Source organism: Ochotona curzoniae, unplaced genomic scaffold (assembly GCF_017591425.1).
Source record: "Ochotona curzoniae isolate NIBS_2020 unplaced genomic scaffold, NIBS_Ocur_1.0 contig_1014, whole genome shotgun sequence".
NCBI classification, from domain to species: domain Eukaryota; kingdom Metazoa; phylum Chordata; class Mammalia; order Lagomorpha; family Ochotonidae; genus Ochotona; species Ochotona curzoniae.
This window is the reverse complement of record NW_024464920.1, coordinates 12,089,773-12,111,868: the sequence shown is the minus strand read 5'-3', so window position 1 is coordinate 12,111,868 and position 22,096 is coordinate 12,089,773. Positions and strand designations below refer to the sequence as shown.

The following is a 22,096-nucleotide window of genomic DNA, read 5'->3' as shown; positions in this document are numbered from 1 at the left end:
CAAGAATACGGCCTATTGACCATTGTTAATCAGAAAGAATAGTTATATGCTTGTATTCACAATGAGTTCATTTGTAGAAAACATGGTTGGTATCTGAGGACACTAGACGATAACACTCAGCAGTTACCACACTTAGATATAATACTCAGCAGTTACCACACTTAGTTACTACCGTTTTCATTCCTCACTGGCTTATGTTTCTGTTCAAAATAAGACTTCACATAGAAGCCACATTGGCCAAGGTGAAAAGCAATAGTAATCTCCCATCTCTCTACCTAAAGTCACGCTTTCATGTCCTATGCATATTTCTTTAAGAATCCAGTGCTGCATTTCAGTGTTGAACCATATCCAATTACCTTATGCTCAGTGAAATAAGTCAATCACAAAAGGACATATATTATATGTTCCCTCTGATATGAGGCAACATTCACACAAAATATAGAACAAATAAGTAGGTGAACAAATATATACATATATTCTCATAGATGAATTTCATATAGGAGATTAGCATACTGGGAAGTGAACTATTGTCAGAGTAGGCATCTCTACTCCCAAATAAAGGGATGGCTCCAAGAGAAATAGCTAAATAGACCTTGATGATAAATATATCTTGATACTAGGTTTTCTATCTTTGTCTATACCTACAGTTCTGTGATGCACTTAAATAGCAGAATGGTAAACTTGCAAGCGCTGCTAGAGGACTATACTACTGTAATAATATTGGGGGAAATGGTGAAAGAAAAAAACAGAGAGGGAGAAACACGAAGGGATCCCTATATCTGTGGAACTATATCACAGACAATAATAAAAAGAATTAAGAAGAAAAGTCCTATTACTATAGATATATGCCTCAATTTATCTTCAATGCACAGTAAAATATTTTTATATAAAAGAGGAATTAGGTAATCTAACAATATTAATGAGTATGTTATAGTAACCAATGATAGAATATCAGCTAATACATGAGCAAGTACCTTGTAATTCACTGTTCTGTATACTTCAAATATATTAACCCAATTATTTCTCACCCTAAATCTATGACCCAGATTATATTATTAGCCCAATTTTATCCCTGGAGCTCAAGGGATTACACAACCTATTTAAAACATGGCAAAATGACATAGCTAACAAATTACAGCACTGAAATATAAATTTGACCAACTTTGATTCATAACGTGGGCACTTAGCCATTACACTTGGCCTAGTTACAATGGCTGACATCTTCCGCATGCAGGTTTCTTTCCATCACAGCTAGAATTTGATTATAATCAAACATTCGTCAAGGCTATATTTTATTGGGCCCGGTGGCGTGGCCTAGCGGTTAAAGTCCTCCCCTTGAACACCCCAGGATCCCATATGGGCGCAGGTTCTAATCCCGGCTGCTCCACTTCCCATCCAGCTCCCTACCCGTGGCCTGGGAAAGCAGTCGAGGACGGCCCAAAGCCTTGGGACCCTGCACCCGTGTGGGATACCCAGAAAGAACTTCCTGGATCCTTGCTTTGGAACGGCATAGCATCTGCCGTTGCAGTCACTTGGGGAGTGAATCATTGGACGAAAGATCTCCCTCTCTGTCTCTCCTCCTCTCTGTATATCTGACTTTCCAATAAATAAATAAATAAATAAATCTTTTAAAAAGACTATGTTTTGTTGCTTTGTCAAGTCAGATTTTCTAGAAAGTTTCATGCCTGTATGACTGTTTTTTTCTAGAGAGAAACAGAGACTCTATAGAAAAAAGTCATCTAGATACTTTATAATCAATTATATTATCAATTACACTATTAGTAGATCTATGAAATAGTCCTTAAAGGCCATTTTTATAAAAAGCATATTATGATTTTTTTCAATCAAAATAATGTTTTTTAACCTAGATTGTATTTATAACTCTACAATTAGTTAACTCAATTTTCAACCCTTTTTTATTATATTCTTTTATTTTGGCCTTTTACAACAATTTAGCTTATATCTTAAACCATCATATTTCCCAGAAAAAAAAAACCCTTCCTTTGATCTAAGGATCAGTGTGAAAATATTTTCACTGAATATAAGATTTATTGGCCTTTACGTATTTTATGCTACAGAAAAAAAAAAGAAAATCTTACCTCTTTCTCTTTTTCAAGTGACTTTTTCAGCTCATTCTGTTCCTTACGTGTGCTATCCGTCTGTATTTGAAGCTGATGCTTCAATTCTTTGCAAGTTTTTTGCTAAAAAAAAAATGGAAATTATATCATACAGAAAGTATTTGTAGTTAACTGAAGACTGGTATATAAATCAGTAAGAAAGCAAACACACAAAGAAGCAAACCATAACCACTGGTGAGCTAGATGTTATAGAATCAAGCGCTGATGGGGCAGACCCTTTTACAATGTAAGAGGAGGCGCAGCAAACCTCAACTGTTTCTGTCACCAGCCAATAGCAACAATAAGGTATTTCAGAGATTTAACAAAGTTACATTTTTATGCCAGAGAATCACTTACAATTAATCTCTCATAATGTATAATCTTTTCAATAATATGCATTTTGTGAACTTTTGAAGATCTATAATATTTATGGATTTCCAAAATTTCCATGTCAAAACAAGAACTATTTGAACTGTCCTCTTATAGCTCAACAGGGAAGGCATAAAAAGAAAAATATTTTCTCCAAATATAGGTGGAAGGTAAACATACTATTGTTGTATATTTTTAATACTACTATACATTTTCACTGACTTTCATGTTGGTAACATGAGTTTTACTTTTGCTATTATTTTGTTTTTCTGAATAAAATATTTTTGTAAAAATATTCCTCTTTAACCATTTCATAAAACCCTATTTTTCAAAAATTTAAATGTTTTATTGTATCTCTAAACATGACATTAACTGAAGTCTAGAATTTATAATGACAAATCAAGAACTTGATAGTAGATTTAAAATACTCATTTATATACTTCATTCTCTTTTGTTCCTTTTATGCAAGTGATTAATGTTTCAGCTGGTAGCTGCTTTCTCTGTAGAAATGGCTCAGAATATATACTGCAGCTTCTACCAAATATAGCAACTTCCCAGCAAGGAAAAATTGTTATATTCCAGTGGAAACATTCTCAGCCTCTAGAAAATAATACTTTCCTCCCTCCCCACCCCCCCGTCTTACACACACACACCATTATCTAGGCCTTTTTCTCAGTCTAATTCATGTTGTTCACCTACTATAGATGCACTTTGTCATCTAAAAGTAGGATAAAAAGTCTAAAAAGGATTAAATAGAAAAATCAGTACATTTTAAATATAGGAATCACTTTTAATAAAGCAAATGTAAACAACTAACCAAATCTAATATAGTAGATTTTCCTTTCTGGTTGTCCTTTTCAAATTCATCTTTGCAGTTTTTCAAAGCATTGGAGACTTCTGATAATTTCTCCTTGGTTGCAGACAGCTCTGTCACCAGAGCTTCCTTCTCTGCGCTTGCTGCTTGTAGTTCTGCTTCTGCTGCGTGTATTCTGCTATTCAGTTCTTGGTGTTGCATCTTTGCATCCTGATTTATATTTTCAATTTCTTGTTTCAGAGAAATTTTTTCTTCCTCTTGCTTAGTAAACCTTTGTTTCATATTTTCAAGGGCCTCGGATTTTTTCTCTAGATCCAATTTTGTACTGGAGGTTCTAAATATTTTAGAAACAATTTTCAAAAATAGCACACAACTTTCTGTAATTTATAATTCAAATTTAAGCACAATCATTAAGACGTTTTAGTAGGATTCAGAAGTAAAAATAATAATTACATAAAATCATATGACTGAAAAATGCTCTAGAACATCTGATCTTAACAGATGTAGATGTTTGCAAGTTGAATAAATCAGTGCTTTAAGTTAATCCTGCATCTTTTAACATAATCCAGTCTTGTCTATCACAACAATTCTAAAAGAAAACTGCATGTCATGGAACTGCCAGAAAAGCTTTTCCATGTACCCTCATGAAGCTATTCATTGTTAGTTCCAAGTACCTAGAGAATCTAGCTGCTTATCTTGAAAAGTGAAACACATTATGAATTTGAACGTACTTACACTAACACTTAAGGTTTCCTTAAAAAAACTAAATAAGGTAAAAATACAGAGGCCAGTGTTATGGTGCAGTGGCTAAAGCTGCTACCTGTAACATCAGCATTCCAAATGGGTATTGGTTCGTGTCCCAGTTGTTCCATTTTCTGAGTCAGCTCCCTGATATTGGCCTAGGAAAATAAGCAGAAGATGGCCCGCGTGTTGAGCCTCTGCTGCACAAGTGAGAGACAGTGGGAATTCCTGGCTCCTGGCTCTGGCCTGGCTTACTCCTGGCTGTTACAGCACTCGGAAAGCAAACCAAAGAATGGAATTCCTCTCTCTCTCTCTCTCTCTCTCTCTCTCTCTCTCTCTCTCAATTTTTCTCATTCTTTCTTCCCCTCCTTTTTTCAAATAAATAAATACATCAAAAAATTTAATTCTCATTTTAAAAATGAAAACAAATGACATATTTTAATCCTCAATTTTAGCAGATTATACAAGGTGTCTGTTATTTGTTCCTTACACAGGATTTTTACACCTTAATGAATAAAATAACAGAATGGGATAATGAAGACACAGCTTTAGAAAGTTAAACTATATACTTTTTTCTAAAAAGAAATATTTATGCATAAGGCGTAGCAGGAAAAAGACCATATATCCCTTAAAATTGACCATTTTTCAAAGTCAAAACAACAAATATGAAACATTAATACTTCTAGAATGCATACTACTTTCCAATGTAATTAGTAGAAATTTACAACAAATATAAATTCAATAATGTGTTAAAGGAAAGCTACTAAAAGCGGTGACAATCACATGAACTTGGATATCAGTAAGATATCAGAACTATTTTTATGCTTTGAGATTCTCCAACTTTTAGTCCTGGAAATATGCATTCCTCACTAGGTACTACACTCGAAGCAGAAATCTGATTGCTCCTGGATAACATACACCCTCACTATTTTTAAATTTTACATTGGTATCATATTTTTGTTGAAAGAGATTAGAGGAAAATAAGATTTCTACGATGAAATTACCTTTAACCATTTCATGACAGAATTAGTTTTCATTTAACTTAACAATACTTTATAAAATCAACAGAAATGATTAACAATTGTTTAAGCACTGTGACAGCAAATCTGATATTTTAGTGCTAGTTTATACTCTTCTCCCTTAATGTATAAGTGAAGTAGTTTAGCTTACCTTTCTTTCTCCATTTCAAGCTGTTTACCTAGCTCTGTTACTCTCAGCTCTAACTCTGTACTCAGCTGCCTCTGTTGCTGCAGAGTCTGAAAAGTTTGCTCCTTGCTTGTTTTAACTTCAAGAGCATCAGCCTCCAGTTTCTACAAAAAAAAAATAGTATGGGAAGCATTTTACATAACAACCAATGGATTATTAAATAAAACATTCTATTTATATTCAAATTGGTGTTGATATACACAGAAATAACTAGAGTAACATAGTAACAAACACACTCTGAAATCATTACTGCGTTACTTATTTTGAAATCTTTTAGAGGATCCAACAGACTTTATACATTATAATTAATGAATTCTTTAATTTTTAAATTATTTTGGATAGAAGAATTAACTTAAAGAAAAATATTACTAAAACAAAAGTTAGTAGCTCATCAGCAAAAAAAAAAAAAAGATTCACTCATGTACTCCCAAAAATATAGTATTCTTTTTTCTTCTCTCTTTTTAAATTTTATTTTTCTTGATGTTTACATAGTTGACCAGGGTGAGATTAATTTTTCCAAATCTTCAACCCCTTTCTCCTGTTAGAATGAGGAAAATTAGGGGAGAAGCCACATTCAGCCTTCATATCCCCATTTCTCAAGGATGGGGAATGGCCACCCAATGTCATCCCAGGGTCTCCTGTGTGGAGCCTGCTCTGAGGGTTCTGCCTGAGTAGTTTCGATAGTTCTAAATGCTGTTAATTTCACCAATCCAAGGATGAGGAAATCCTTCCAAGGTACATCTGTTGACATAGTCCACCCCAGAGTCTCTATTTGTCCAGATATTTGCTGTCAACACTAGGCAGGGGAAGTTGAACAACGTGTTCTGCTCTCCTGCTTCTGCTATGATGCGAGATGTCCTCCGCAGGCCCCAATGGATTACCATATCCTCCATGTGCATCTGGGAATGCTGTTTACTGCTCCATCTAAGCCACTTAGGAGGTCCAGTTCTGACACATGCACTCCACAGTCAGACACAGATCCTGAGATTCTCCCCACAGTTGGAGTTCTGAGTCCAGCAGTTCAGTTGGGAGGATCACCACAGAAACCTCTCCTGAGGTGATCATTGACCTGACACTTGCATGTGAATGCCAGGCCCTCATGCTTACCAGTGGGACCTGTGGCTTAGTTGGAATAACCCCCAGTAACACTCTCCAGGCCTGGTCCTAGCCCTGGTTCCTGTGTTTACCAGTACATGCAGTAGACTGGTCCAATCTGTCCTACATCCCATCCACGTCCCACATATTTATATCAATGGGCATTGAAACTTAACTCAACCCAACTGGCCCACACCGATTCCAGAGGATGCCACAAAGCCACAGCCTATCTAGCCAGGCCTGCCACTAGCACAGATTCTCATGTTCACCAGTGGAAGTTGCAGCCCATCAGAGACGTGCCCACCATTTCCATACTGGGCCCACTCCCAGATCTTGCACACATCAGGTGGTTCTGCAGTCTTGCCTGATAGGACTTGCCCCTCTGTCCCAGTATTTGCCAGCTGATGCTGCAGCAATTCCAACAGCCTGAACCTACTCTGGCTCATGCACGCACCAGTGGATGCAGTTGGTTTGCCAACTCTGGCTCTCCCTCTAACCAGCTCAAATGCAGGCCAACATGTGTTGTAGCGCTACCAGGTGTGATCTGCACCCAGTTCCAGTACTCACGCTGAACAGTGGAAACAGCAGCCCCCTGCAGTGGGGAACAGGAGAACCCCCTGCAGCCACCCTACCAGGCTCTCACTCGTCCTCCGGGATCTCATGTATGCTGGAAGCTACTATGGCCAAGTGTCGCATGGTCAAGCCCAGCCCACCCCCCCCCCATTCCAGCTGGATAATCAGTCTCTCAATAATAAAGTACAATTATTTTGAAAAAGCACTCAAATAGAATTCTCACTTAAACACTTGTCTTCTTTTCAAACACACATAAAGTAACTTGTAATTTATCATTGCCATTAAGAAAAAAAGGGTACCATAAACAAATCTGTAAATGAAATTCTTCTGTAGTGTACTGGTCCAGATGTACATCAAATGCTCCTTGACTTACAATGGAGTTTCATCCCAATAAATGCATTGAAGTTTAAAAATATTCTAAGGAAAAATGCATTTAATGCGCCCAACCTAGCCAACCTCACAGCCTTGCAACACCACAGATTTTAGAGGTTAGGTTGCTTTATTGCATGAATGTGTATGTGGTTGAGGGTTGTGGCTCACAGCCCTGGCTCATCATCACAAGAGTATCACATTACTGGCCCAGGAGAAGATAAAAAATTCCAACTATGATTTCAACTGAATTCATACAGCATACATATCATCATTCTGTTTATTTATTACATATTGGGGACTGCCTATATAGAGGCACACATCTTTTGATTCTGTTGATACACTGTGTATATGGTAACTTCAATGTTTTTAACTAAAAGCCTGATTTATAAGACAAAGATGCATGTCAAATGTTCCCCTGATGATTAATAATTTATTGCCTTTAATGTATCAACATTTTCACTTGGAACTGTTAAAGTAAGATAGACCACTTGCTGTGGACAAACATATCATTAATTAGAAGCAAAATTCATAAAGCATAGAAAAGTAAAATTTTGAAGAAATACTATACTGAAATAAAGAAGTAAAGAGAGGAATAAAGTAACTATATTCTTCACAATCAAAAAAATAATAAATTCTTTGTAATTAGATTACCGATTGGTTATACTTTAGAAAATGCAATCAATAACTATAATGTCATTTATAAAATCCATCCATTAATTAGGAAATAAAAATAAACATGAAATTAAAACTTAGGAAAACTTATTTTTTCAAAATTGCATATCACAGCTACCCATTCTTTCATTACTTGATTCTTTGCTTCTATGTAGATCATCAAATTCTATTGCTTCTCTAATAAACAATGGAGTACATTCAATGTGTTCCGCACAAACCTTAATCTGATCTTCTAGTTCTTCAGTTTTCTGCTCTAAAGAGAGGTGTTTCTCTTTATATTCCTTCAGATGACTTTCCAGCTGACTGCAATATTCTTGTTTGTCTTGTAACTTTGTAGTAACCAGATCCAATTGGGCAGTGATCTTATTTAACTCCTGTACAAAAGTGCAATTGAAGACAACTTTGGTAAAGTTTACTATATATTTTTCCCCAAAATTTAGTCAAGGTAAAATTTAAACCATCAGTTCTACTTAAGAAATGATTTGGAGCAAGGCTTCAGACAAATCTAATGATGGATCAGATGCCATATTCACTCACCAATATAGCCCAAAGTTTGCACGGACTGAGACACGAGGTTTAACAGTACATGCTTAAAAATCAAATAATTTTTTCAAGATTTTTATAGGGAGAGTTTTGAATTTAGGAGCCAAGAACACAAAAGAATACTAATTAGGCAGATCATACAATATACGAATGCTATAATTAATATCTCAATGTTCAAAACACCATTTTTAAAATACTTTGAAATAATATGGAGATTGTATCTGTGACACTTATTCATTTGTTTGGAATACCAGTTGCACAGAAAAAAATTTAAATACTAATAAAGCTACCAACAACAAAATCACTATCAATGTTTTCTTAATTTCTTCCAGTCTTTTCTGTACATTATTTTTGTACATTTAAAATATAAACAATAGTATGCTTTACATGCTATCTTATTGCAATGCCTTTTTAACATAATGCATCATTTAACTTTCTACTATTATTTTCTAAAATATTATATTGAATTACATAAAGTTTCATTGTGATATAATCCGCTCCTTACCCAGGTGTCCTGTTTTACATTCTTACATCGCTGCTAACTTCTGTGCATTTATAAATGAAGATATACATAGAACATTTAAAGCTACAATAACTTTCTTAGGATAATATACACAAATAAGCTAAAAACATACAAAAGATTCTAACGTTCCTGAAAAGTATTGCCAAACAGTGCCGCCCTGCAGCCCAAATAGTGACCTGACATATCCTATCACCAGCAATGCATCAGCGATTGTTTTCTTCCTCACCCTCTCCCAATCTCTCCATTAGTAATTTCTGCTTCCTCCCCCCCCCCACACACACTTTTTCCTCCACCATGGCAAATGTATCCGATTTCTGTCTTATTTGAAACATAGTTCTAATGAGCTTAGAAACTCCTAATGCAGTCTTATTCACTTTTTTTAGGTTCACTTCTTCTTGTATAAAAGCTGTGAACATCAAGAATATTAACTTCATCAAGATACATTCCAGAAGATGCCTTGTCCTTTTGCCTTTAGTTTTATAAATTTGCTAGTAGTTTTGACATGTAAATTTGAAAATGTAATGCATTTTATAAGTATATCTCCATTATAGTTAATGACTGATATTGTATTTAGAAAACACGTCCCAGTGTGAAAGGCATACGGCAGCAGTTAAATTGCCACGTGGGAAACCCACATTCTACATCGGAGTGCCACTATTCTACTTTTGACCGAGCTTGCTGCTAATGCACATTCTTTGAAGTAACAACGAAAGCTCCAGTACTTGAATCCCTGCTTCCTACATGGGAGACCCAGATGAAGTCTCTAACTCTGCTCTGGCCCAGTCTCAGCTCCTGTGCACATCTGGTTAGTAGACGGACGGACTCTGCTTCTTTGTCTTTCAAACAATATGAAAATAAATAAAACAGTTTCCAGATGTGTTCAACTATACTATGAGCAAAAAACAAGTTGCAGAGTTACATGTATAAAGTCCACAAGTATAAAAATGTCAGTTGGGACTGGCACCATAGCTCAACATCTTCAAGGGCCAGCATCCCATATGGGCACTGGTTCATGTCCCAGATGTTCTACTTCCCATCCAGCTCCCTGCCTGTGGCCTGGGAAAGCAGTTCAGGACGGCCCAAAGCCTTGGGACCCTGTATCTGCATGGGAGACTTGGAAGAAGTTCCTGGCTCCTGGTTTCAGACTGGCTCAGCTCTGACCACTGCAGCATTTGGGAAGTAAACCAGAGGATATCTGTCTCTCCTTCTCTCCATAAATCTGCATTTCAAGTAAAAATAAACCTTTGTTAAAAATGTGTGTGTGCATGCTTATATGTGTGTACAAAGACATAAATATATAGTTGGTTCTATGTAGAATCCAAACACACTGACTGGACCAATCACATATGAAAAATGTTAATAATCACATACTAGAAACAACCATTTAAATATGGTTCACATTATAAAGGGAAAAATTTATACAAACTACAAGCAAACAGCATGACATTTTACATAAGTGATCTGAGTGTCTTCAGATTTTGGTATCTTTTTTTTTTTTTTTAAAGATTTATTTATTTATTGGAAAGTCAGATATACAGAGAGGAGGAGAGAGAGAGAGGAAGATCTTCCATCCGATGTTTCACTCCCCAAGTGACTGCAACAGCAGATGCTATGCCGAACCGAAGCCAAGATCCAGGAACTTCTTCCGGGTATCCCACACGGGTGAAGGGTCCCAAAGCTTTGGGCCATCCTCAACTGCTTTCCCTGGCCACAAGCAGGGAGCTGGATGGGAAGTGGAGCTGCCAGGATTAGAACCAGCTCCCATATGGGATCCTGGGGCGTTCAAGGCAAGGACTTTAGCCTCTAGGCCATGGCGCCGGGCCCCAAATTTTGGTATCTGAAAGGCTTTCTGGAATGAACTCCTTGAGTGTCAAGGGACACATATTTGTTCAACCTTTATAGAGGTCTCAAAGACATACACCAAATTCAATCACACACATTTCATCTAAAGAGGAAAATAGCTAATGAATATATAAACCTGCTTTGCTTTGTTTTGTTTTGTCTTCAGCTTGATATTCTTCTGTATTTTAAATGGGCCAATTATCAGTATTTCTCCTCGAATAATATGAAAAAATTTAAAAGCTCCAACGTAAAAAGTAATGGAAATGTACCAACCCTTGGACCTTGGCCCTAAAACTGGAAACTCCTATAGAAGTATTTGGAAAACTGTCTTTTTTATTCCCTCTATTCCTTCCATCTCCAACAAGAGGAATAACCTTCACAATTGACATGAAATACATAATAATGTTCTTTCCCTTCTTCCAAGTAGTAAGTACATCCTTGGCACAGTTCAGTCTACCTACAAAACACAAGTAAAGAGGTTTGTCTCCCTGTCAATGTTAAACATCATGGCATAAGGTAACAATTCATCTGTTAGCAGTGAAATGTTTTCAACTTCACACCAAGGGCTATTCAAGGGAGAAATACAACATTAGAAAGCCCAACCACAGTTGCATACCAATTGAGCTTTATCGAAAACAAATCAAGATATTTTTATCTCCATCTGTCTGACTTGCTCTTATTCAAGTCTTCTAAGCGAGGAAATAAGCAGAATAAACAAGTCTATTACAAGATTATGTATAACTGGATTACAGTTTAAATGTGAAGCCCCAGGTTGTGGTGGGAAACTGCACCATGCTGTTGACCTACCTGCTGTTTGTCTTGTAAAGCATTCTGAGCTGTATCCAAATGATTCTGAAGGTCGGCTCTTTGTGCAGTTTTTGCTGCTTCTGCTGACAGCAATAATTCAGTTTTGGCCTTAATCTGCAAAAAAAAAAAAAATTTAGATGTTATTTAATTCACATGTAGATCCTAATTTCTCCTTATTTGAATGCACACTGACTTTGTCATTAGACTAAAACATAAAAATATTTCACAAAAAACTTAAGGATTTAGAACTAGAGAAATAATATCAAAATCCAAAAAATAATAATGGGAGGTAGAGAAGATGATTTCTAATAATATTGAATAACAAAGAGAAGCTATCTCTATGTGACATCAACACATAATTGTACCCCACTTCCACAAAGAAAAGGAAATACTTCTTAAACTGAGAAGCATGACTATATTTTCAGAAGTCAAGTTCACCAATGTCACTCTAAATGACTGTCAACAAAAATGATGACTCCAAGGAAATTCAATAATTCCAGAATCAAAAACTCAAAACAGTAAGAAAAACTAGTACTATTCTGTGAAATTCAACATTCTCTGATATTTTCTCATGTAAAGGGTTTCCCTTTCAATACATATAAAAAGTCAGAAATTTCACATTAATAAAAATTTGGATTTCTACAGCAGGCTTTAGACAAAATCAAACTAAAATGTCTTATTATTAAAAGCAACTCAGTTCATTGTCTGAATAACTTCATTGCAATTATCTCTAACAGGAAAGTCAAAAGTAGGAAAACTGTAAACTCATATTTGAACTTAAAATACTATGAGAAAAGGTTAAAAATAATTAGGAATATACTTTTTAACTGGTTGAAGGAATGATCAATAAACTTCAGAAATGTAAGACTTGTATCATAAATGTAATTTTAAACAGAAGGGAAAAATAGCAGTAATTCTTTCTCAATAACTAAATACTTAAATTTTCATAAGAGGTTACATCTGGGTATATACACACTTCAAAATGAAAAACAACAACAACAAAAAATCTATACTTCAAGCAACTCAGAGTAAATTTTCACTAACTGATGAAAATATTACACAGGCTATGAAGAACACATTATTTTGCAGAAGTCAGATTCATACACATATAGCATTTCATTTAGCTATGGAGATAAAAACTCATGAAATATTTCAATAGATCCTAACTGCTCATGATTTAACTAATGTGATTTTTTTTTCCAAAGTCACATAACACATAAAGTTGGAGGTTGAGAAGATTAGGTAATAAACAGTTCGACTACTTCATGCTATTTCAGAAAAAGTTGATGTGAGAAAAATGTGGCCCTTCAAATGGCTGACCCGGGCCTTGCATGGTTGCCTAGTAGATAATGTCCTTTATTTGCAAGTGCTGGGATCCCTTGTGGGCACCAGTTTGTATCTTGGCAGCTCCACTTCCCATCCAGTTCCCTGCTTGTGGCCTGGGAAAGCAGTGGAGAATGGCCCAAAGCCTTGGGACCCTGCATTCACATGCGAGACCCTGAGGAAGCTCCAGGCTCCACCTGGTTGGCTCAGCTTCACTTGAAGAGTGAACCAACAGTTGGAAGATCTTTCTCTCGGTCTCTCCTTCTCTCTGTATATCTGCCTTTCTGATAAAAACATACAATTTTTTTTAAATGGCTGACTCTTCTGCAGGTCTTTTCTATGCATGCACCAAGCACTATGATGCAACAATTATTGAACCTTCTACATGAAAGCAATTGTGAAGGCAATGAAGATGCTTTTCATGATGTGCTACCACACTTGCACTTAATAACCCAGCTTGACCATGTACACTAGAGGAAGCACAGACTGAAAAGTATGTAATCAGTTAAAGGAACACTCCAGCAAAAACCTTACCTTAACTCTCTTTGCTTGCTATATGTAAAGAAAGTCAAAGTAAACTACCCTCTGGTTAAGCATTTCAGGTTACTATTCTTATGCTAACAACATTGCTTAAAGTATTGGGGTTTTTTTTTTTTAGGATTTATTTTCTTTTCTTTTCTTTTTTTTTTTTTTTTTTTAAAGATTTATTTTTATTATTTTTTCATTGGAAAGGCGGATATACAGAGAGGAGAGACAGAGAGGAAGATCTTCCATCCGATGATTCACTCCCCAAGTGAGCGCAACGGGTCGATACTACACCGATCCGAAGCCAGGAGCCTCTTCCGGGTCTCCCACGTGGGTGCAGGTTCCCAAAGCTTTGGGCCGTCCTCTGCTGCTTTCCCAGGCCACAGGCAGGGAGCTGGAAGGGAAGCGGGGCTGCCGGGATTAGAACCGGCGCCCATATGGGATCCCGGGTGTGCAAGGTGAGGACCTTTAACCACTTGCGCCACCGCGCCGGGCCCAGGATTTATTTTATTTTCATTGGAAAGTAAGATATAAAGAGAGGAAGAAGATTTTTCATCCATTGATTCTCTCCCCAAGCGGCTGCAATGGCCGGAGCTATGCCAATCTGAAGCTAGGAACCTGTAACCTTTTCCAGTCTCCCACGTGGGTGCAGGGTCCCAAGCTATTGGGCCATCCTAGACTGTTTCCCCAGGCCACAAGCAGGTAGTCGGATGGGAATGAGGGCTACCGGGATTAGAATCGATGCCCATATGGGATCTCAGTGAGTGTAAGATAAGGACTTTAGCTGCCAGGCTACTGTGCGAGGCCCAGCATTGGTTTTTGTAACAGAATCCTAAATCTAGTAAAACCATGCCGCCATACTCTACTTCGGAGAAACTTAAAGTGATTCAACAAAAACTTCAGAAACTAGAAAATACGAAGAGGTGACACTATTCAAAGAACAATGGCAAGGATGAAGTTATTTTAAAGGTGAAGAGGACAACAATGATAATATGAAAAATTGATCATTATAAAAATTAGTTCTGAAATTAATAAAAGTTGAACTCTTTTGTAAAAGGAAGCATTCTGCAATTCAAAAAAAGTCAGAATCAAAGACTTCCACTCTCATAGCTTTCCTTTTCCTCTGCTAAACTGTACCATTACATATCAGACAATCCTATAACTCATCAAGCAATTAAAATCAGAGAATATATACTCATAGCTCTAATAAGTATATCAATTATATTATTTTACTATATTGAATTTCTACTAGATTATTTGTCCTAACATAAGATCAAGGCTTAGAAATGTTTCTACAAATTTCCCTTTCTCAGTACAGAAAAAACTGATTACCAGCAAAAAAACACCCCTCATCCCATGACTGACATGCTGAGGAAGACTACTTACATAGACTTCTGAAAGTATTTACATTGAAATATATAACGGAAAAAAAAATCAAATCTTTAAAGAAAGGTTTAAAAAAAAAAAAAAACCTCATGCCTCTATAGGCAACTTCTACTGACAAAGGACCAAAAATATGGTCTAAGAAAGGACAGTCACCTGAATAAATGGTCCCATATATAGATAGATAGATAGATACAGATATATATTTACATAAGACTGAATCATGACATACACACCCCAATCTGCCTCCCACCCCTGCCAACCTTTCCTCCTACAAAGATGTCATCTATTTCTCTCAAAATGAATCACTAAGACCTGAAACTATAGAACTAATAGAAAATTATCTAGGGAAATAACTTCGAGACATTTGCAGACACAATCATTTTTTTTACGGAAGACTCCAAAAGCACCGGCAACACAAACAAAACAGACAAATGGGATTATATCAAGCTAAGGTTCTATAGAGCACAAAAAGAATGAACAGAATAACACCAGCTAAGAGACTAGGAGAAAATACCAGTAGTCCATTCACCTGACAAAGGGTTAATACAACAGAATATATAGGTAACTGTTAAGGCTCAATAAAACAAAAGCAAATAATCTAGGTAAGCAATGGATAAGGATTTAAATAGACACAGCTGAATAAGAAATGCAATGGGTAACAAATGTATGAAAAAAAAAACCCGCTCAATCTCTAGCCATTGGGTAAGTGCAAGTCAAATCCACAAATGTGTCATCTCATTAATTAGAAGGACTATATCTGACAGGAGAAAACACAGCAAAGGCTGGCTAGAATGTGGAAACAAAGAGAATGTGCATACTCTGTCAGTGAGAATGGAAACTACTGGACACACTTTATGGAGAATAGTACAGAAATTCCTGAGAAAAATGAAAACAGAACTGCCATATAACTTAGCTATTCTATTTCTGAGCACAGACAGAGAAGTGAAGTAAACGAGCAACTGAAAGAGATATAAATAGATATAAATAGCTCTGCACATATTCATGGCAGAGCTATTCATAATAGACAAGAACAGAATCAACCAAGATTCTATCACTGAGTGAGTGCGATGTGTGTTAAGAGAAATATTATCCATCTGCGAAAAGAACAAAATCTTCAGATCTGTATTATGGTGATGGAACTGGAGATCATTATGTTAAGTGAGATAAGCCAGACACAGAAAGACAAATAGCAGATATTCTCATATGTGAAAGTCAAAAAAAGAAAAAAAAAAGTCAGTCTGGACTTAGATTAGTTATTAAAAGCTGGGAAGGTCTCATGTGAGGGTGAGCAGTGAGGTAATCTGACAGAGGTAACACATTCTAGTGTTTGTAACATAGTGGATGACTACAGTTCATAAAAACCCTTTATATTCTGCAGAGGAACTAAAAACCAGCACCTGATATTGTTCCAAACACAAAAACAAGAAAATGGTAAGGCTAACTCCCTGGTTCCAGTTTTGTTTTGTTTTTTGATTTTTGTTTCATTTTTTTTACTGTTTATGTGTTGAAATATAGTACTATACTCCATAAAAATGCCATATATAAAGTAAAAATAAATTTTTAAAAGATTTATTTATTTTTATCGCAAAGTCAGACATACAGAGAGGAGGAGAGACAGAGAAGAAGATCTTCCATCCGATGTTTCACTCCCCAAGTGACTGCAATGGCCAGAGATGAGCCGATCCGAAGCCAGGAGTCCAGAACCTCTTCCGGGTCCCCCACGCGGGTGCAGAGTCCCAAGGCTTTGGGTTGTCTCTGACTGCTTTCCCAGGCCACAAGCAGGGAGCTGGGTGGGAAGTGGGGCCTCCAGGACTAGAAAGAGCACCCATATGGGATCCCAGCACGTTCAAAATGATGACCTTAGCTGCCAGACCATGGTGCCGGGCCCCAAAATAAGGTTTAAAATAATTTTAAGAGTAGATTTAGATCCTCAAACTCCTATGGATAAAGTGGCACAGTAATACATAGATAAATATATTTTAATATATAAATTTTATGCTATAATATCAAAACAATAATAAGAACTTAATCAAAACAAAGAAAATCTAAACAATTCAGCGATTTTAGGATGTATAATTTGCTGAGGCAGCAGGGGAAATGAGAATAAGCAAGTAAATTCAGCAACTTAGACACAATCATTATCTAATTTCTTTTCCTATTTTTTCCATATGGCAAAATATAGAAAAAATGTAATTTAAAATATTTGACATCCTAAGATCCATGGTTTATGTATACAAACTTATTAAGCAGCGTGGCTCAACATTACCTGTATGTCAAGCTGAGAGACCTTCTCTTTGCTTTCATTTAATTGACTATTTAATTCGTTGACACTTGTTTCCAAGGAGAGGACACGGTCTTGGGCAGCTCGAAGATGTGCCTTTTGCTCTTGTACCTGGTCATGCAAATCCTCCTGGGCTTGTCTGTGACTTTCTGACTGATTCTTCAGCTTCTCTGTTAACTGAGTAACCTGTTATAAAAGCAACACTTCAATTATGAAGTTCGCAAATGAAATCAAAATTAAGAAACCCAAATTTAAGTGCCATAAAACTCTTACACTGCTCTTTAATAGGTTACTTCAATGTTTTGAAGAAATATTACAGCCAAGCTCTGTGTACCAGTGTTGTGATTAATGAATAACTATATATTCATATATATACATACACATATATGTATATGTACATATAACTAAATATATACACATAAGCACACACACAGTGGTTCTACAAGTTCACATGGTCTAGCTCGTGTAAATATATGCTAGGAAATTTGCATAACAATGACATCACTTAATTACATTTTTCTCAGAATGCATCCCCATTGTTAAGTGATTCATGACTGTATTTACAGCCTTCAAAAATAAGTGAAAAATTCCTAATCATAAAAAACTCAAATCCAAGGTATATTATTTTAAAATTATCTCCACTGACCTATAATTTCTGTGAAACAAAACTTTCCCAATTTAAGTGCGCATTTTGCGGTGTTCAGCTAAGCCTCACCACGGTCGAGGTACAGCACGTTCGCATTGTCTAGCACATCCCCACGCTGCTCTGCAGATATTTACAGCCTCCCAGCGTCGAGCCCTAGACAATCACAATCTGACTGAAGAACATAAATTCTTTCTATATTATAGGCATTTCTGACCTGTCACCTACATGTATCATAAATGCAGCCTGTGCTGTGGCTTTATAGTCAAAAAATATTATCTTTTAAAGAACATAATTTTAAAATTTTGTTGGAACTCAATTGAACGGATACTTCTTTGATGTATTCTGTGTGTCCATTAAGCTTTCTGAATCTGAGTTGGTATTTTTAATTAAACTATTTCAGCAATTACTTCTACAAACATTTTCCTCCTCCTCACCCATTTGTGACAATAATTATATGCACACTAGCCTACCCGATCCTGTCACTCAGGTCACTAAAGCACTTCTCTCTTTCCCCTACTCTTTTTCTGTTTCATTTTGAACAGTCTCATTGTCTGCTTTGTTGATAAGAATTATCACTTCATATATGTGTGTGTGTGTGTATTTATTTATTTGTTTCTTTCTAGAAGCCCTGTTTGGGTCTTTTAATAGTTTCCACCTCTATCTCTACTAAAATAGCTTTTTTCTAGCCGTGCATGAGTTTCTGGTAATGTTTCAACCTGAAATTCACTGATTAATGTTCACTGACTTATTAACACAAAACTTACTAACATTCAAACAAAGATTCAAGTGGATTCTAAGGAAAATTTCTGAAGCTTCTGTTCCCTGTTGGTCCTTCCTTGGTATGCTGCCCTGTAACCTTCACCTCCTTGAACTTCAGTCTATTTAACTCAATCAATCACTCACAAGTTCAAAGAGACCACTGTGCCTTGGATTCCCCAAACCTACACCACAGTCTGGAAAATGTTTCAGGTCACAAATTAGAGGAATTAAGAGGCACATTTCACTTATTTCTCTTTTCACATGTATTCCAACCCACTACTGCCTACTGTCTACCGTCTAATGTCTGAAGACAATGGTGTTAGGCATTTTCACCAACTTTCTATTGTTTATGGTAAGAGTGGTAAATAGATACCAGTTATTCCAAGATAACCAAAAGCAGAAGTATGCAGATTATTTTAAATTTACTGTTTGGAGTAACCAATGGAGTGCAGGTGTTTCCTCTGGCAGATTTCCATGTTAGATGCCACATGGGAATGTTTGATTTGATTATGTCTGGGTCTGATTCCTAGCTTCCTGCCTGAGAGGCAGCAGTGAGTGACTCAGTTACTGGGTTCCTGCCACCAAGTGGAAGACCTGAACTGTAGCTGCTTTGCGTTTCCAGTTCCCACCTGTAGGCCCTGGCCCAGCTCTGGTCACTATGGAGTGTGAATCAGCAGGTGAAGGCATTCTGTCTCTTGCTCTCCATATCTCTATCTCTCAATACAAAATCCATATTTTTCCCAATTATATTGGCATAATAAGCAATGTCAAGTTGTACAGAATTAAAACTACCCTAAAGAAATCCTCATAAGAAATGCTCATAACAATTATTCAAGCTAACTTTGAAATTATTGAGGGGGGGGAAGTCTATGTTTATTCTTAAATTTGAAAAGTGATATGATCTACTGACTTTAATACTGTTTTAAATACGTTCTCATTTAGGTAACAATAATTATTTTATTCAACAATTCTTCAAAAAATCAACTATAAAATTTTTTTTGCTTAAAAATATAAGCAGCTAAATATTAACAACTAAATAATAGCAGCTAAATATTAACTATATATTAACATTGGAACAATAACATACCGTATCAGTTATTAGGTATAAATTGTCCAGATATATACATTATCAAAATATGAGTAATAACTCTGCACATTAACCAATACACAATATATTTAATACTTATCTATACCTTGAGTATATGAATATATTGTTTATTCTATTTTTTAAAAATCACAAAATTACATGAAGTAAACATACATAATTAAAAGCATTTCTAATTTTCCAAAGAGCCAATATGACTTATCTACTGTCATGTAGGCAATAAGTTACATTCTAGAACATGCACTGAGATTTCCTTTGTGAAATTATGTTCATAATTGCAATAGAGACCCATTTCTAGGGTAAATTAGATGCATCTGTCAAAAATAAACAACACTTTTTAAAGTACTAAACAAGAACCATAAATAATTATTTAGATGCCATATTACGTAAGAAGCACATTTTAGAAACATGTTTTAAAAGCATACTTGCTCCTGTAATGTATGGTTTTTTTCTTGTAACTGATTAAGAACAGCAGTCTCTCCTTCACCAGCCTGAATTTTTGCATAAAGATCTTCTCTTTCCTTTTCTAGTAATGAAACATTCTCTTTACTCTTCTGTAATAAGGCTTCAAGGTTCTGAATCTTTTGATCTTTGTCACCAATTTGGCGCAGTACTTGTTCCAAATCATTCTGTAAAAAATTAAAAATTTCTACTTTAAAGACAGAGAATTTACAAAGTTGTCACTCAAAAAAATGCTTGAGAATAAGGTTTTTTTTTCTCTCAATTCTTGGTCTTATTTAATACTGTCACATTGTAACATGGCATATTTAATTGTTATATAATTAGAACTATATATTTAATAATATACAAGAGGGTTTCAAAAGTTCAAAGAAAAGTAGCATTATCTATTTTTTATTAGAGAGGGAAAAAAGGAGGAAGATGGAGAAGAGCAAGCTTCTCTCTGCTGGTTTACTCTGCTGAGCTGGAACAGCAGGAGGCTGAAACGGGGAGCTGAGAATTCAACTGGAGCCAGGAACAGAAATCAGATACCCAATATGAGTTTGGTTGTGCTAACTGGTGTTCTAATCATTAGGCTAAATGCCTGTAATATTTTTTTACCGCAAACTCACCTCATAAACCTTATATTACTGACAATAAAATAAAATTAAACAAAAAATTCCAGCTAAACACATTCCGACACCATCACCTAATCCCTTATTTCTCTTCTGATCCACTTCAGACACACAGGATTCATTACTGTTTATCTTCTCTGGGTTTACTCCCACCCGGGGGTCCATGCACTAATGCTGCTTGGCCCTAGAACGCTGCCGCACTACATGTTCACATGAACAAACTCTCTCTCCCTTCAAACCCTTTGCTCTTTTGTCATCAATTGCAGCCTTCCCCAATCCTTTCTAGCCTGGTTAATTCTTTTTATTTTGGTAGCATGTATTTTTTAATAACCACAATGTTTGCGTATTTTTAATATTTATCTGACTTTCCCCACCATAATGGGATGTACCTCGTAAGTTCCACAAACGTATGGATGTTGTATGCCTAATTCATTGAAGTATCCAAGATATCTGAGACTCCTGTTGCAAAATACTCACCAAACAAACAAACAAAATAAACGCCTGAGCTCTAGCGCAAAAGCACTCTTCACTCAGTACCCTTGTAGGATCTTTTCTCTTCTACTTTACCAAGGACTCTATTATTACACAGAGCACAATGTAACAGCTCATATACAGAACCACACCCGGTAACCTTCTCCAGCTCCCTGAGCCACCACCTTTGAAGAGAAGCCTGAGAACTGCTACCCTGAGCCAGCCTTCATCAGTCTTTCTGTAAGCCTTATTGTAACCTACCTCATCATGCTGAGACAGAGTCAGTAACACTCAATGATTCATGCCAATATTAAAACATTTGTGATCATCATTTCTGAGGATGCTTCTCACTGCTCTACGCTCTGGTTGTGACATGAAGAAATAAAATTTGTGCTCTGTGACATCTCTTCAAATCCCATTCATCTTCTGGAACCTGCAGCTTCAATTCTAACGGGTTTCCTACCCCCCACCCCCATAAAAGCCATGTTATTTCTAAGTCTACACTAAAAAGCACTTCTCTACAGATGCCCAATCCCCCATCACCCTCTCTGACAGTGACACCTGCCACCCTGAGCAGGCAGAGGAGATTGACCTTTTCAGGTTTTTCACTGTCACCAATCTCTCTCAAGAAAAAGCTCAGGCTGCTTATGAGTGAGTATTTAATTCTCACTTCTACCTACAAAACCCTCAAAGAAGACTTGAGAACCTGATTTAGTCTTTCTTTCAATCCCAATTTCCACCAACTTCCTGGGAAACACAAAATACATACTAAATTAAGAGCATAGCCTCAACACATATAGCATCTTAATTCCTAGATCTTTACCCATCCCACATTTCAATTGTTCACATATTG

At 36.3% G+C, this 22,096-nt stretch overlaps 1 protein-coding gene across 1 annotated transcript in view; it reads right to left on the bottom strand.

Moving 5' to 3' along the window:
- EEA1 (early endosome antigen 1) overlaps positions 1 to 22,096 on the bottom strand; it is a 111,039-nt gene that overhangs the window by 20,593 nt on the left and 68,350 nt on the right. Inside the window, exons 14-20 of the mRNA XM_040980883.1 lie at positions 20,125 to 20,328; positions 17,175 to 17,375; positions 11,675 to 11,788; positions 8,178 to 8,333; positions 5,212 to 5,351; positions 3,304 to 3,634; positions 2,100 to 2,201 (exon numbers count right to left, since the gene is read on the bottom strand). Of these exons, the coding sequence (XP_040836817.1) occupies positions 2,100 to 2,201; positions 3,304 to 3,634; positions 5,212 to 5,351; positions 8,178 to 8,333; positions 11,675 to 11,788; positions 17,175 to 17,375; positions 20,125 to 20,328 (1,248 nt within the window). The remainder of the gene's footprint in view (positions 1 to 2,099; positions 2,202 to 3,303; positions 3,635 to 5,211; positions 5,352 to 8,177; positions 8,334 to 11,674; positions 11,789 to 17,174; positions 17,376 to 20,124; positions 20,329 to 22,096) is intronic.